Here is a 17,788-nt window from a genome sequence, read left to right on the forward strand (position 1 = left end):
GCAGCTAAGCATGTTAATCCTTTGCACCATTCAGGGACTCCTATTCAAGGCTACATAGTAAATGGCAGAGTTAAGATTTGAACTCAAGTAATTTGGTTCCTGGAGCCCTGGTGGCGCAGTGGTTAAAACCTCAGCTGCTAACCAAAAGGGCAGCAGTTCGAATCCACCAGGCGCTCCTTGGAAACCCTATGGGGCAGTTCTACTCTGTCCTGTAGTGTTGCTATGAGTTGGAATCAACTCGACAGCAACAGATTTGGTTTTGTTTTTTGGTTAATCTTGTTCCTGAGCTTGGGCATCTCAGGCCAGAAAACCTCTCTCCTTAAAACTAATTGCTGTTGAGTTGATTCTGACAAGTAGCAACCCTGTAAGACAGAGTAGAACTGCCTCATAGAATTTCCAAGGCTGTAAATCATGATGGAAGCACACTGTCACATCTTTCTCCTGCAGAGTGGCTGGTGGGTTGCAACTGCTGACCTTTTGGTTAGCAGCCAAGTGCTTAAACAAGTGCACCACCATGGTTCCTACCTCTTTCCTTGTTTGTTGTTAGGTGCCACTGAGTGGGTTCCTACTCATAGCGGATCCTGTGACAGCCTCACGATCTTTGCTATATTTGAGCCCACTGTTGCAGCCACTATGTCAATCCATCTCTTTCAGTGTCTTCCTCTTTTTTGCTGACCCTCTGCTTTACTAAGCATTATGTCCTTCTCCAGGGACTGGTCCCTTTCAATAACATATCCAAAGTATGTGAGTCGAAGTCTCACATCCTCACTTCTGAGGACCATTCTGGCTGTATTTCTTCCAAGACAGATTTGTTCGTTCTTCTGACGGTCCATGGTATAGTCAATATTCTTCAACAACACCGTAATTCTGAGATATCAATTCTTTTTTTGGTCTTCCTTATTCATTGTCCAGCTTTTGCATGCATGTGAGGCAATTTAAAATACCATAGCTTGGGTCAAGTGCACCTTAGTCCTTAAGATGACATCTTTGCTGTTTAACATTTTAAAGAGGTCTTTTGCTGCAGATTTGCCCAATGCAATGCCTCGTTTGATTTCTTGACTGCTGCTTCCATGGGCGTTGATTGTGAATCCAAATAAAATGAAATCCTTGACAACTTCAGTCTTTTCTCCGTTTATCATGATGTTGCTTATTGGTTCAGTCGTGAGGATTTTTGTTTTATGTTAAGGTATAATCCATACCAAGGGCTGTAGTCTTTGATTTTCATCAGTAAATGCTTTAAGTCCTCTTAGTTTTCAGTAAGCAAGGTTGTGCCATCTGCATATCGCAGGTTATTATGAGTCCTCCTCCAGTCCTGATGCCACATTCTTCTTCATATAGTCCAGCTTCTCGAATTATTAGCTCAGCATACAGATTGAATAAATATGGTAAAAGGATTCAACCTTGATGCACACCTTTCAATATTCTTCATCCACACATTAATTCAAATGCATCAATTCTCCTTTGGTCTTCTGTATTCAGTGTCCCAGTTTTCGCATGTATATGAGGCAATTGAAACTTCCATGGCTTGAGTCATGCACACCTTACTCCTCAAGGCGACATCTTTGCTTTTTAACCCTTTAAAGAGATTTTCTGCAACAGATTTGACCAATGAAATGTGTCCTTTGATTTCTTAACTGCTGCTTCCATGGGTGTTGATTGTGGATCCAAGTAAAAAGAAATCCCAGACAACTTCAACCATGTGAGCCATTTCCTTGATATAAATCTCTCTCTCTATATATGTATACGCTTCACTGGTTTTGCTTCTCTAGAAAACCCAGCCTAAGACATTTACCATATACTAGGCTCTGTTCTGAAGCTCTGGTGGCACAGTGGTTAAGAGCTCGGCTGCTAACCAAAAGGGCGGAAGTTCAAATCCACCAGCCATTCCTTGGAAACCCTAGGGGGCAGTTCTACTCTGTCCTATAGGGTTGCTGTGAGTCGCAATCGACATGACGGCAACAGGTTTTTTTTCCAGTCCCTGTTCTGGCTGTGTTACATGTATTAACTCATTTGATTCTTACAAATGTACTAATGTATTAAAGGGTGTTATTATGATCTCCAGGACCCCTGGTAGCACTGTGGTTAAAGTGCTCAGCTGCAAACAAAAGGTCAGTGGTTCAAACCCACCAGCTGCTCTGCGGGAGAAAGATGTGGCAATCTGTTTCTGTAAAGATTTACAGCCTTGGAAACCCTATGGGGCAGTTCTATTCTGTCTTACAGGGTCAATATGAGTTGCAATTGCTCAACGGCAATGGGTTTGGGTCTTTTTGGTTTATTATCATCTCCATTTTACAGACACTTCAGCTCCAGAACCAAGCTTTAAGCCAGTGTGCTGGCTGGCTTCCTGGAGGGCTATACAGCCTGGAAGCCCAGCATCAATGGTTCTTTGGGTTCGTTCAGTGTGATCTCTGCTTTTGCACCATAACCAACCAACCCAGTGCCCTGGTGTATCTTTTATTTCGTTTCTTGGTCTATGCACACTTCTTTCGTTCCCAGTGAAGCTTCTAGCTCCACAGGCCAGATGCTAAGTCTCGTATTTGCCTCAGTTTTCACAGGTCACAGCAAGAGGCCTATCCTGTAGTAGCAGGGCTCAGTGGATGTCTATTGAATCGAACAGCAGAATGTCAGAAGCTCAAGTGTCTCAGGATCTTATTTCAGAGGAATGAAGCGGCCACCACTGTGACCTGAACATTAGACTCAGTCCAGGACTCACTGCCTTGACCTCCAGACCCCACCCCTAATTCCAAGACCCTTTTTGTAAATGAAATCTTATCTAATATGCCCCAGGGAGCTTGCCACTTATAACAAACACAGCTGAATACTTTGTAAATAAACTCTCTAAAATTAGCAAATGTTGGCCCAATTCACAACAGGTAATAAACCTAGTGATTAAGCCTCACTTATGGCTGAAGTTGCACTATAACTATAATCTTATTTTCCCTTCTTAAGAGGGACAGATGGTCTGGAAGAACGCTTCTCATTTTACAAAAGGAGAAACTACGTCGTCCACAGTCATCCAGCAAGTGAAGAGTAAATGAGGGCTAGAATCTTGGTCTCCACAGCCAGCATTTAGTCATGAGATGGGATGGGGTAACCTTACAAAACCTGCATCAGATTGGGGTTTCAGTCACCCTGCATTTGTAAGCTCCCCTCTCCTAGGGAAACTGAGGCCCAAGGATTTGAAACTTACAAAGGGCCATCAGTGATGACTAAGAAGTTGGTCTCACTCAACCCAGACAGAAGATCTAGAAACACAGACCTTGGATGCCTCCTGAATAAGCTCAAGAGCCTGAAGTGACTCACATGGCACTCAGGCCCAGATTCTTCCAATAACATTCAAGCTCTCTACAGGTGGGCCTTTCAACAAACATTTGCAGAGGACTTACTATGTGTCATGGAAACCCTGGTGGTGTAGTGGTTAAGTGCTACAGCTGCTAACCAAAAGGTCGGCTGTTCAAATCCACCAGGCGCTCCTTGGAAACTCTATGGGGCAGTTCTACTCTGTCCTATAGGGTTGATATGAGTCGGAATCGACTGGACTAGAGTGGTGGTGGTGGTGGTAGTATGTGTCAGGCACCATTGTTAAAGGACCTCACAGACTCCTCCTAACAAGAGGTACATATGACCATCCTCCTTTTATAGATGAAGACACAAATTCAGAGAGGTAAACACACCTGCAGCCAGAGTTTTCCTGACACAGACCAGCATTAGTGAGCACACAGTGACTGGCTGTAACTAGCCATACGTGTTATGTGAAATGCTACTATGATTAAGTGCGCAGGCTTGGTAGCTGGGTAGCCTGGGATCAAATCCTGGCCCTTTTACCTGCTGTGTGGCCTCAGGAATTCTCTCTCAGTGCCTCAGTTTTCTCATCTTTAAAACCTCCTAGGATTGTGCAACCTGACCCTACGAATGCCAATAAATTTCCATTAGTCCTTAAATTAGCCCAGGCTAGATTTGGCCAGCCGCACATGTGAAGAAGGGTCAGCTGTGACAGCTAATTGACCTCAACAGCAGACGCAGCAACAGGTGGAATGAATCAGAAAAAAAATCATCACCCGGACCCTATTCAGAAGTGAGAGGTCCGATAAGAATCACGTCACCTCCTGTTTCCTGGCGGCCTTCTAGAATTTTCCCTCCCCAGTACGGCTACGCGGGCGCCATCTTGCTACCCAAATCACATATAAGCCCTACTTTCCTGTAGCTCAGGGAGTCGGATCTGAGGTACTTTCCTTCGGCTTCTTGTTTTGGGCATTGCAATAAAGTTACTTTCTCAAAGACCGGTGTCCAGGTTAACTGCAAGTCTGAGCGTGCCAGACAAGGATGTACCTTCCCGAGTTTGGTAACAGTTGATGTTGATGTGAGTTAGAATTGACTCAATGGCAACGGGTTTAGTTTTGGTTTGTCTGTTAGGGTGTAAGGGGCCCTGGTGGCACAACAGTTAAGCAGTAGGCTGCTAACCGAAAGGTTGGCGGTCCGAGCCCACCCAGAGGCTTTGCAGGAGACAGACCTGGTGATCCGTGGCCATAAAGATTGTTGTTGTTAGGTGCCGTGAGTCGATTTTGACTTATAGTGACCCTATTCACAACAGAAGGAAACACTGCCCGGTCCTGTGCCATCCTCACAATTGTTGCTATGCTTGAGCCCATTGTTGCAGCCACTGTGTCAATCCATCTCGTTGAGGGTCTTCCTATTTTTCGCTGACCCTCTACCACGCGTGATGTCCTTCTCCAGGGACTGATCCCATAAAGATTAGTCTAGAAAACTGTATGGGGCTCTTTGCCACATCTACTGTGAGAATGAAGACCATTCTCAGCAACCACACTGTTGATATTCCAGAAAATGTCAATATCACTCTGATGGGATGCACAGCTATTGTGAAGGGCTCCAGAGGAACTTTGTGGAGGGACTTCAATCACATTAGTGTAGAACTCAGTCTCCTTGGAGAGAAAAAGAGGCTTCACGTTGATAAATGGTGGGGAAATAGGAACTAGCTACAGCTCTCACCATCTGTAGTGCTAACGTGATCAAGGGTGTTACATGGGCTTCCATTACAAATGAAGTCTATGTATGCTTACTTCACAAGCAACATCATTATTCAGGAGAGTGGGTCTCTTGAAATCCAAAACTACTTGGGTGACAAACACATCTGTAAGGTTTGAATGAGGCCAGTTGTTTGCTTGTTCAGTATTTGAAGCCCGGAAAGAAGAGTTAATTCTTGGAGAAAATGACATTGAACTTGTACCGAATTCAGCTGCTTTGATTCAGCAAGCGAGATCAGTTAAAAACAAGAATATCTGAAAATTTTTGGACAGTATCTATGTCTCTGAAAAAGGAACCATTCAACAGGCTGATGAGTAAGAGCTAAGAGTTGTCCAGCTATGGAAATGAGACCAGATGATGTCTAAGACCTATGGGTGATATTTTTAAAATGCAATAAAATTCATCTACTAAAAAAATCTGTGGAGCAATTCTACTCTGTCACATGGGGTCACTATGAGTTGAAACTGACTCGATGGCAACCAACAACAACAAGGGTTGGTATGAGACTTAAAACAGTGGATGCAAGGCCCTTAGCACAATATCTGATATTCTGTAAATTCTAGGTCATGTAATTACTGTGGCCCGTAAAAGACTTGAAGTCCCTATAAAAAGCTTGGAGTGGTGCAAGTGTGTTAAGCACTCAACTACCCACGCAGATACACCTTGGAAGAAAGGCCTGGGGATCTGCTTTCAAAGTCACAGCCTTGAAAAACCCTATGGAGGACAGTTTTACTGTGCAACAAATGATGGCTTAGGAGATGGGTACAACATGAGGCACTTGTGATCAGTGATCATTCTCATTCCTTTGTAGAACCCATCAGCTCCCAGGGTGTCATTTACATTTCCATTCTGATGGTTCCCAGGCCAGTGTCTAATTCACTTCAACATGTGTCTTGCAAGGGCTCATTGCTGGATGTTGAGGTGGAACCTGAAGAGGAAAAAGTCATGGCTCCTTGGCTTATTTGGCCTTGGCCAAGGTGTGAGTACTGGGAAAAATAAGGCGTGTAGGGAGGCGGTTAGAGGCCCGCATGGCTTCAGTGAGGGTGTAGGATGAGGGACAATGAGTGAGAGACTAAGAGAAGGATGGGCCAGATTGGAGAGGCATCTGAAAGAACAGCTAAAACATTTGCACTTTATGTGGGAGGCACCATCAAAGGTGTCTGAGCACCTATTGACTCAGCTGGGGCTGGGATTTAGGAAGCTGACAGCTGTGTGTAGGAGACTGGAGTGGGAGAGGCTGGAGGCAGAGAGGCCGATTTGGAGGCTAGTGCAAACAAGAATTCAGTGGCTTAGACAAAGGTAGGGACATTTGAGAGGTGGGGATGAAGGTGGAGGTGGAGAGAGACTCGGCACTACTATAGGGGAAAGCAGTGGTAAAAGTGGTCGACTGCTAACTGAAAGGCCGGCAGCTGGAAACCACCCACCAGTGGCTCCGCGGGAGAAAGACGTGGCAGTCTGCTTCTGCAGACTTACAGCCTTGGAGTCTCTATGGTGTCAGTGTGAGTCAGAACTGACTCCATGGCAGCAGCAGTGGTTTGATTTTGGTTTTGGGGGATGCTGGGGTGGATGGGGAGTGATGAGGGAAAGAGAGGAATTAGAGATGCCTGAGGATAAGATTTCTCATGGGAGAGGACACAGGATTCAGGAGTAGAAATAGATTTGATGAACTTGGACTTTAAGGGTCCTCCAGCAGGAAGAAGCTGTAAGCCAGGGTCACAGAGCACATCACCAGGTCTGCAGTCTCAGCCTTTTCTCCTTCTCATAGTCCCTCCCCAGGGGCTGTGGACTCTGGATGGGAAATTCGGGAAACAAAGACAAAAAACCAAAAGTATAAAAGCCTCAAAGCAGTACAGTGGTTAAAGCTTTATTTTTTATCTTGATGGCCTCAATGTCTGGTCTCAGGCAGTGTGTGTTACCTGGCTGGTAGTCTCTTTGACTTTCAACTCCTCCTCCCCTATTTGTCTCCATACAGCTGGGAGCCTGTGACTCAGGCCGGTCTACCTTCCTCGGGGCACCCCTTCCATGCTTCTTCTCAGGGACAGGCTGAGTCTGACACACCTCATAAATGTCCAGAAAAAAAATTGGGAGTGGGCAGCCACTGTAATGCGTCTGGAGCCCAGGAAAGGAAGTGCCAGAGTTTTGGAGGCCCTGGTGGCAGTTGCAGCAGTATGTTTAGGTGAGCTCTCCCTGGGGAGAGGTGCTGAGCGAGGGCAGAGTAAAAGGCCAGGAGCAGGCAGGGCACAGCAGCCCTCCAAGGAGACTGAGGGCAGGTCCTGGAGGCAGAGGCAGAAGCAGCAGTGAAGACAGTGTATCAAGAGACAGTATTTCCAGCCATAAAGCACTTTCCTTTACCCCATCCCACAGAGCTCACTTTCAGCAGCAGTAACGGCAGTAAGGCTTGGAATTAAATCTGAGTAATGGCAGTAAGGCTTGGAATTAGATCTGTTAACCTGTGGTTAACAGAGTGGCTGCTAAACAAAAGGTTGGCAGTTCAAATCCATGAATGGCTCCTTGGAAATCCTATAGGGCTGTTTTCCTCTATTTTTTAGGGTCGCTGTGAGTCGGAATCAACTGGATGACAAAGGGGGTTAGTCATCTGTAAAAGGAGGATAAAAAAAATGCCTTCCTCATAGACTACTGGGAGGACAAATGAGATAAGGCACATAAAGTCCTGGGCGATAGGCCTAAACAGGAAAGTATCTGTGTGTTTCCCAAAGGAAGGCAACAAGTCCCCAGACACTGGTCGGGGGTCCTTTCTGCTTCCCAGGTGTGAAATCCAGGGGGGCCCAGGACTGGAGAAGGTGACCCTGAGGAGGCCTGTCTGCGGGTGGTGAGAGAGCAAAAGGAGAAGTGCTGGGCGGTTTTGGCCCTGAAGAAAGAAGGGGCCCTGGGCCGAGGGACAAAGAGGCCCGAGGACGAGGCAGCAGATGGGGTCCCGGGCAGGAGCTTCCTGTGCCCGTCCCTGGGCGGGTGTCCCAGAAACCCTATGCTGGGGAGAGGAGTGCGCCCTGCGGTGCGCGGCCTCAAAGCATGGCTCTCCAGGAAAGAGGCCTCCAAACTGTTTGTGGGGGGTAATTAATAAGGTCTGCGGGACCAATCCGTGGCTGCGCCCCTTTCTCTCGGCCTGCCTGTCCCTCGGAGGGCTCCAGCTGGGCCTGGTCCTCCTGCAGTTGGCCTCTGGGGTTCGTGGTGTGGCGGCCGGGACGGGGGCCGCGGCGCGGAGCTGCTGCCATGCTTGTGCTTCCGAGTGGGTGCCGTTCCCCACCCCTCCGCTTGGCCTGGCCCAGTGCTGGCAATAAGCCGGGAGAGCGCCCTGCCTGGCGGCGGGGCTTGACCTTGACCGTTGCGCGCCTAGAGCCTGGGCCCGCTGCCCGGCAACCGCGCGCTCCCCCGCGGGCCTGAGGCGGCACCGCCCTGCTCCCGCCCCTCCGCGGAGGCGAACGCGCCATCCGGAAGGATCCAGGCCGGGTTTTGCGGCGGGACGGTCTGGCCGCGCGTGCTGATTTTTTATCTGTAGTCCTCGAGAGCGGTCTGCGGCCGGAGATCATGGTGCTGGACCAACTGTGGGCCGCGCTGTCTGGCGCCTCCGGGGCGGCCCTGGCCTGCTGCTTGGTGGCCGCGGCCATGGCCTTGCGCTGGTCGGGACGCCGGACGGCGCGGGTCGCGGCGGCTAGGGCGCGACAGCGGCAGCAGGCAGCCCTGGAGACCATGGACAAGGCGGTGCAGCGCTTCCGGCTCCAGGTGACCGCTGGGGTGGGGGGCACAGAGTGGAGGGGCCCCCAGCAGCGCTTTCAGCCACCCAGACGCTCGGAGGGGCAGGTGGGCGGGCAGCGCAGGTGTGTAACTTTCCGGAGCCCCTACTCGCCCTCATGCATTCCCCACTCGTTCCGAGCCAGGTGGGGCCCGGAGGAGGAAAGGAAACGAAACGGCAGGGCAGGTTGTGCAAGGGCATCGCCGCACTGGGTCACCGAGGAGCCTTGTTCGGTGCCAAAGAATCTCTAGATCACTGACTTAGAACGCTAAAACGAAGCGTGATAACCAATAGGGTTCTAGGGTTTAGGACTTCGGAATCCCCGAGTGATGGCCTGGGGAGTCCTGAGACCTTGGAGTTGACTCATTGATTTGTGCAGGAGGATCCTTGGAGGGAGCGAGAAAGGGAAAGGGAAAGGGAATTGCCCTAGTTCCTGCCGCCCGCTCGAGCTCTCGTGTTACTCCTGGCAGGCCCGCTCCACGAGCAGGTTTAGTTCTATCCTTCTCTGGGTGATCTGGCAACAAGCTTTTCTTCTTTCTGCACTGCTTCTCGGCTTAGAGTGGGGAGGCGGAGAGTGCGACGTACAGAGAAGAGGGGGCTTTCCAGTACAGGTGTATGAAACACTAGACCCATTTAGAAGCCAAAATGCTGAATTCTGGGAGATGTTCTTATATGCTGAGGAGGGAAAGACTTGCCGTGAATATTCATGGCGGTTCATGTTTAATAAGATTTGGCTCTGACATGTGGGAAGGCATTTCTGGTGATGGGGACAGTAGAAGTCAGAAGGGTGTGCCTAGGTGGGGGGGGGGGTCACAAAAAATTGCATTTTGCACCTGCTCCGTTGTAGCAAGCGATTTTTGAGTTGGGGCAGAGCTGAAACTGGAACCTAGGAGCCCAGTGAGACTCTCTCCTCACACCCCAACCTCACTCCACTGGAGAACAGCCCCCCTCCCCGAACATCACCACCACCACCAAACAAACCCATTGCCTCTGTCCTCGTGAAGTCAGTCATTGGACCAACACTATAATTCGATATTTTAAACAAATACAGTATATTGAAGGAATGAACAACGGGAGAGCATGAGTTCAGTTTGGCTGCAACAGTGTGTTCTGGCTTACAGGCAAAACAGATGTTTAACAAGTAGAGTGGGTACAGAGGGCAACTTCACATTAAAGTAATGATAGGAAAGGAGGTGGGATTTACAAGAATGGCGGTTAACTGTGAAACTTTTTTATATCAGTTTCTAGTCTAACACAAATCTCAGACTTGATACATTTTAACTAAGGCAAAATTTCTTCAATGAAAATATAAACAATTTCGACATGAAAGTTTAGTGATATGGAAGTTACTGGTATAATTGCAGCTGGGCCAACTTACTTGGAATCTTTGGATACAGAACTGACCATTAGTTAGGAAAATGTAAATAAACTGTGCTTATTTAGCTTAGAGAAAAGAGATAATGCTTAGGTGCTTACGGGGGAACTTCTTCAAGGTAGTTAAAACTACATGTTTAACTATAGGCTGTAATTTATTTTAGCAACTCAATGAAGCTTTTTCTAAGGCCATTTGTAGGAACACCCTTAACATAACAAACACGACTTTAGCAGAAGCCTAGTGATTATCAGGGGTGTAGAAGTAAAATCCTCAGTTTAATTTCTGAATGGATTGCTTAATTTTAGATCTGAAATCTCCCCTGTTAGACCTACTGACACCTCAATATTGAGAAGTTCCTCATACCACCGTAGCGACCCTGAAGGACAGAGTAAAAGTGGTTAAGTGCTATGGCTGCTCACCAAAAGGTCAGCCGTTCAAATCCACCAGGCGCCCCTTGGAAACTCTGTGGAGCAGTTCCTGTCGGGTCACTATGAGTCGGAATCGATTTGATGGCAATGGATCATAGGGTTTCTAAGGCTGTAAATCTTCATGGAAGCAGGCTGCCACATCTTTCTCCCATGGAGCGGCTGGTGAGTTTGAACTGCCGACGTTTTGGTTAACAGCCAAACGCTTAACCACTGTGCCACCAGGGCTCATGTGGAGAAGAGCAGGAAAGAGATATTAGGAAGGGAGACTGGGGCCTTGGATGCCAGGCCCAGGGTGTGGCCTTGTATGCAGTGAGGTTTTGGCTGGATGTAATTGTATGTTTACTCCACACACCATCCCTGGGCCAGAATATGTCACATTATTTATTTATTGAAATCAAATATACCTGGTTCCAACCTTCACTCATCAAGCTGGCTGAGAAGTCCATCATTAGTCAGTTTTTAGGGCTTCCTCCTCCCTGATGGGGAGGGCCCTAGTGTTCAATTCAAATTGGCAACTTCTATTTGAGTACAGGTTTTTCATAGTCTAGCCCTCCTTCTCTGACTGGGCTTCAGAGGTGCGTTTCTCAGGCTGCTCCCAAGGCCCGAGCTTTGGATCCCGCCCAGTATCCACAGAAGTGGAGCCAGCTGATTCTGCCAGCTCCCAGTGCTGGGTGGGGAGAGGTGGGGGCAGGTGCAGGAATGGGCCCAGGGCTCCTGTCCATAGAAATTCCCCCTTAATCTCAAGGAATCTACTCAGCTGGCAGGGGTGTGGGGTCGTAGAAGAGTGGATCTCCCCCCACTTAACTCCAAGCACTGGCATCTACACGTTTTCCCTCTGGAGCAATCACCTCTCATTATTTTTAAGAACCGAATTCTCCAGGACAGAAGTTTTGGCTCTGAAATGTAAAAAGCTGTTCACGCACCCTGGGTTAGAGGAGCCGGACCTCAGAACACTGAAGCTTTGCTGTTCCAGGAGGGGAAGTGAGAAATTATCTTTCGGCTTTCAATGACTGTGGAGAAAAAAGAGAGAGCTATTCGAAGTGTCTCTGTGGTTTTGCACTATCAACAAAAGGGGTGGGTCTTGATGACAGTAGCTTTTCAGGTGGGTCATAGGGTGGGGATTTAACTGAACTCAGCCCCAGCCTGGAGAATAGCTCCTTTTTTATTCCTGTCACCAAGGCAGCCTCTGCTAGGCTTGGCAGTCCTAGGACAAGGGGAAGGTGGGTTCTGAGGCTGCTTCAGCAGTCTTTCTTCTGGGGCTCACCCAGCCCTGAACGGCAAAGGACGTCTAAGTAAGCATGGACCCCAGCAGGCCCTGGGAGCATACAGCAGCTAGTAGTATAGCTCCCGCCTGGTAGATTCCTGACAAAGCTTACAAGATAGCTCGTATCTTCCAAGGCATTGTCAGAGGAGCCTGGAAACCTAGACTTATCACAAAATGGTTCACCTCTTGTTAAATTCTAGAGCAGCTCTAGAGAAAGGTGTTTCTGTTAACTCTCTGCTGACCATGTGGAGCTGAACAGTAACAACCTTTTGCCCATTTTTTCCTACCCTGCCCTCTTTTTTTCCATTAAAAAAAAATTGAGGTGAAATTCCCATAACAAAATTAACCATTTTAAAGTGACATTTAGGGCATTCATAAGGTTGTACAATCACCACCTCCATTTAGTTGCAAAATGTTTTCATCATCACAAAAGGAAACCCAGTATCCATTAAGCAGTTACTCTCCATTCCTCCCTGGCAACCACTAATCTGCTTTCTGTCTGTATGGATTTTACCTTTTCTAGATTTTTTATATAAATGGAATCACACAGTATGTGATTTTTTGTGTCTGGCTTTTTTCACTTAATGTTTTTGAGGTTCATCTGCATTGTAGTATGTCTCAGACTTCATTCCTTTTTGTGGTTGAGTAACATTCCATTGTAGTGTGGATAAACCACAGTGTGTTTATCCGTTCATCTATTGTTGGACATTTGGGTTGTTTTCACCTTTCAACTACTGTGGATAGTGCGGCAACGAACACTGACATATAGGTATCTGCCTGAGTCACTGCTTTCAGTTCTTTTGGGTGTGTGTGTACCTAAGAGTGAAATCGCTGGGTTATGTGGTAATTCTATGTTTAACTTTTTGAGAAACTGCCACACTGTTTACCTCAGCAGCCAAGCCACATTTCATTCCCACCAGCGATGTACAAAGGTTCCAGTTACCCCACATCAATTGTTATTTTCCTTTTTTTTTTAGTTACAGCCACCAGACACCTAGTAGGTATCTGAATGAATTTTGATTCCCTTACTAGATGGAGGAGAGGGAACAGTTTTAATAGAATGCTGTGGCTGGGGCAACATCCCATTTGCACATGTAATTCTACCCCATAAATGCCTTTATTCTACAGTTTTTAAAATCCATTTGTCAAAATCCTACTGGTCTTACAAATTCCACTTTCTTCAAGTGGATCTGACCTGTGATCTGTCGTCTGGCCTTCTCCAGGCCTACTTTGAACTTTAAACAACTCAGTAGAATTGTTTAATTATGGTTTAAAATTCAAAATTAAATGATTTTAAAATTAAATGATTCGATACTATCACTTGATTATTGTTGGTTTTTGTTGAGACCAGGAGGCCTGGTGGTACAAGTGGTGAAGTGCTTGGCTGCTACCGAAAGATTCAAATCTGCCAGCGGCTCCAGGAGAGAGATGTGGCAGTCAGCTTCGGTAAAGATTACAGCCTTGGACATCCTATGGGGCAGCTCTGTTCTGTCCTTTAGGGTGGCTCTGAGTCGGAATCAACTTGACAGCAACGGGTGTTTTGGGTTTATTGTTGAGACCAGCATTAGTAGCTTACATTATCAAACGGATAATGCTTGAAATAGAGCAAAAGTGATTAAAAAACCGCGAGGGAAAAGAAAAAAGATTTGGAGGATAATCTCAGAGACTAGAAATTAGAACAATAAGTGGTTCAAAAGGAGAAAAAGAAATAGAGGAGGAGCTATGACAAAACGATGGGTATAGCATTCCTCTCTTGAAAATTATGTATACAGTGTGGCCACACAGCTCCTCTATGTTAGTTTGAAGTTATCTGTGATATGATGAGGTCTCCCGGAGGCCTGCTGGCACAGTGGTTAAGAGCTTGGCTGCTAACCAAAAGGTCAGCAGTTTGAGTCCACCAGCTGCTCCTTGGAAACCCTATGGGGCAGTTCTACTCTGTCCTGTAGGGTCACCGTGAGTTGGAATCGACTTGGCGGCAATGGATTTTTTTTTCCCCGGAGGCTCAGACTTGTGAAAGAGAAAATGTCTCAGCAGCCTGATACTAGTTAAAAATAGCTGTTAGCAACTGTCTCATCAACTGTCAACATAGAAGAACATAGGAGAATTAAAATTTGTGCAGAGGAGGTGGAGGAGAGCTTGTCGATGGCTTCTAGCTGATGTGTACAGGGACTTTGTGGGCACTTTGTGGCAAGATGGGAGAGATGGTGGTGACCAGACAGTCTGTGGTGATTTTCTCAGGGTGCTGGGCTCTCTGGCGATTTTTACCTTTTTCCTTAGAGTTTTAGGCTTCTTTTTTTTTTGGCTTGTTTTTTACAATGAATGCATATTTATATAATCAGAAATAAAAAGCAGTTTTACTATTTTCTTTAAGAGATGGGAAAGGCAAGGTGTAAGACTTCGTGAAAAAAAATAGTAACGTGGATTTTTCATAAACTTTTTTTTTGTTTGTTTCATCAGAAATAGTTAACAGTGATTTCCTTTTCAGAAGAGGGACTGGACAGGGTGGACAGGGGTAGGGAAGTGTCCACTTTTTGTTCTGTATACCTTTTTAAAAAAATGTCAACAGGGATTATCTGGTGTATGGAGGAAAGGATTATGGTCCTATTTTTTGCCTTCTTTATAGCTTCCTACATCATAAAAAAAAGTCTCATGTAAGTGTTACGTTAGTTTCAAAAATTCAGGGAAAGGACGGATTGTTCCTAACATGGAGGACGAGGGGTATAAGGGCTGTGTGGTGGGGGTGTGTGGCGAACAGCACTCAGTTCTGGGGTGTGGTAGGTGTGAGTGGGCGTTGGGGGTTGCAGAGGAGTTTGGCAGGATCACTGTCTGGCAGGGTCTCCTGGCACATACTCCGGAGCTTGTCGTATGAGGTGGGGGGCTTTAAGGGGAGAGGCAAGGCCTGATTGGGCTTTGTACTATCTGGCCCTAGCAGGAATCAGAGGAGCAAGGCTTGGGACAGGGCTGCCAATTAGGTGGCCCCTGTGTGACCCAGGGGAGGAAGGATGAGCCCCAGTGAGGGTCTTGGTAGAGGGGATGGAGAGGTAGCCATTGTCTGGGATAGTAGGGGGCTTGGTGATTGGTTGTGGGTGGGAGGAAGTGGGAGTGGGAGGAGTCCAGGATGACTCTTCTGTTTTCTCACTACTGCACCTGAGTGAGGGAGCATAGAGGAGGAAGAGGAGGAGGGGGAGGAGCTGGTGGGAAGTCAGGAAGGTGATGAGCCCAAGAGAGGAGCACAGAGGGGTGGCTAGGACTCAGGAATAGACCATTGAGCTGGTTGAGCTCAGTTTGGTGAGTAGGTGGAGGATGGAGGCCAAGGGATAGGTGGAGAGCCTGGAAGTGAGGACGTATCTGAGGGAGTGGGGAGGACTTCTCCCAGCATCAGAGAGGGAAGAAGAGGAACCTCAGACTCTCTCCATGTCTGGCTCCTTCTCATCCTTCAAACTGCAGCTGAAAAGTCGCCCACCCCATCTAAGTTAGTCCTGTTTCTTCCATTACAACACTCTGTTTTTTTGCTTTCTCACACTTACCATGACCTGTCATTTTTTGTTAACTTGTTTATTTCCTTGAAAGTAGGGACCTTGTCTGTCTTGGTCAGCACTAGGTTAATAGCCCCTAGCATAGTGCTTAGCACATAGTAGGTACTCAGAACATGTTTGTTGACTGACTAAATAAGTGAATGATGGAAGTAGCAGCCAGAGAGGCACGAGGAAAACCAGGAGAGCGTAGTATCAGGAGGAAATTGAAGAGGGTCAGTGTGTGCTCTCAGTACCTTTGAATGCCTCCGTGAGAGTCAAGTATCTGTTGGATTTGGCAACAAGGAGGCCCCTAGTGACCACAACAAGAGCAGGTGAGGGTGGGGGTGACTCAGACCTCTTCCTTCAGCTGTAATTGATCCAGTACCCCTGAGTAGGAAGCAGGTGGGAGTTTGCAGGTTGGGTTCTGCAGGTAGGAGCTGACCCCAGAGACTCTGGAAACCCTTGGGGCCAGTCAGGTCTCTGCTCAAATGCCCCTCCTCCCTCAGAGCTCTCCCTGACAACCCTCTACCCGTGCACCTAGTCCCAACACCTTGTTTTATTTTCTTAAAGTTACATCTCACTATCTAAAATTCTTGTTTGTAACTCTGCACCCCATGTAAGCTCCCCCAAAGTATGGACATGCCTTTTTGTTTACCGTTGTACCTTTATGTCTAATATGATGCTTGGTACAGAGTAGGTACCTAATACTGATCGATCTGTGGAGTGAATGAAGGAATCCTCCCTTTCAGATGTGGCCTCCAGCTATAACTCCAGCCACCCAGGGATTGGGTCATCTTAAGTTTTCACCCTCCTCTGGAGTTGAGTAGTCAGATGCAGGTGGACAGCCAGTGGGCAGCCTATGCTGGGTGGGCAGAGTACCTTGGTTTATCTGATGGTCCTAGGCAAGGCACTTCCCCTCTCGGAGCCTCAGTTTCTTTATCTGCACAATGGGAATGGTAATAAAACTTATTCAAAACATGGTGCCTGGCACGTAGCAGACAGCCAGGGATGGTGGCTATTTGTAATTATTTAATAATCAGCTGGCCAACACTGGACACCCCCTCCAGGAGGCTTCTGGAGGAGGTATCTCTGCATTGTCCAGGGATGGCAAAAGCCTGTCCAGGCTGGGTCATGTTCAGGTGCCGGAGCTGTGGGTGGCTATGTCTGTCCTGGGTTGGCATGTAACAGTGAGCACGTGCTTGGGCACATGTAGGACTAAGGGGTATGGGTCACACATGTCTGCTTGGCCACATGGGGTCTGTGTGGAGTGGGGGACTGATCCAAGTGTGTCCCCCCCCAGAACCCTGACCTGGACTCAGAGGCGCTGCTGGCCCTGCCGCTGCCACAACTTGTGCAGAAGTTACGAAGTGGGGAGCTTTCCCCTGATGCAGTGCTCTTTACCTATGTGAGAAAGGTAAGGTCAGCCCAAGCCAGCTGCTGATCCTCCCTGCCCACTCCTCCTCAGCTTACTTCACAGGCTGTGGGAAAAACCTGGCCTGGAGTCGGTCCTGCTGAGGGCCTGTGGGAACCACAGTGCCAGGGGCTGCCAGGGCGGGATGGAGCCAGAGCTGATAAGCCTGCCTCTGTATGTGTGTGTGTGTGTGAGAGGGAGAGAGACTGACTGTGACACAGAGCACGTGGTCTTAGCCAGAAACCTGGCTTTTAGCCCAGACTTCCCTCTTCTTCCTGTCCTAACTCCATCCCTAGCCAAGTTGGTCTGTTTGCTGCCATTCAGTCCCCTTGCCTCTGTTCCCCTTCACCCACTTGGTACCCCAAGGCCAGCTCTCTTCATGACCAAGCACCAGCCTTCTGGGCAGATGCTCTCTCAGATCCCCTATTCCTCTAGCTGAGAGCCCACCAGCAGGCCTGGCTCTGCTACCCCTCCTCTTTCTCTAGCATTATCTCTGGCCATGCCCTCCTGGAACTTGGGGCACAACAGCTCAGCTGCTGGTGGCTCCCTGGTGCCCAGGGCTTGCCATGCTCTGTGCTGGCTTGGGTGGGGCTCCCTCTGCCTAGAAGGCTTTTCCCCCTCTTTTTTATTTTTTTTATTGTGCTTTAAGTGAAAGTTTATAGTTCAAGTTAGTTTCTCATACAAAAATTTATACACACCTTGTTATGTGACCCTAGTTGCTCTCCCTATAATGTGACAGCACACTCCTCCTTTCCACCCCGGGATTTCCCGTGTCCATTCAACCAGCTCCTGTCCCTTTTTGTATTTTCATGTTGCCCCCGGACAGGGGCTGCCCATTTAGTCTCATGTATCTGCTTGAGCTAAGAAGCACTCTCTTCATGAGTATCATTTTATATCTTATAGTCGAGTCTAATCTTTGTCTGAAGAGTTGGCTTCGGGAATAGTTTCAGTCCTAGACTAACGGAGAGTCCAGGGGCTGTGTCTTCTGGGATCCCTCCATT

General features: G+C 47.8%; 1 protein-coding gene across 2 annotated transcripts in view; it reads left to right on the forward strand.

The window, feature by feature from the left end:
• The first annotated feature begins 8,438 nt into the window (after nt 1–8,438).
• The window catches only part of FAAH (fatty acid amide hydrolase), a 28,287-nt gene continuing 18,937 nt past the window's right edge, over nt 8,439–17,788 (forward strand). Inside the window, exons 1-2 of one of the 2 annotated variants that reach the window (XM_049879184.1) lie at nt 8,439–8,784; nt 16,677–16,790. In XM_049879184.1, coding sequence (XP_049735141.1) covers nt 8,590–8,784; nt 16,677–16,790 — 309 coding nt within the window. In that variant the 5' untranslated portion in view covers nt 8,439–8,589. The remainder of the gene's footprint in view (nt 8,785–16,676; nt 16,791–17,788) is intronic. The other variant, XM_049879182.1, reaches the window with a different exon arrangement.

This window comes from Elephas maximus, chromosome 3 (genome assembly GCF_024166365.1).
Source record: "Elephas maximus indicus isolate mEleMax1 chromosome 3, mEleMax1 primary haplotype, whole genome shotgun sequence".
Lineage (NCBI taxonomy): Eukaryota > Metazoa > Chordata > Mammalia > Proboscidea > Elephantidae > Elephas > Elephas maximus.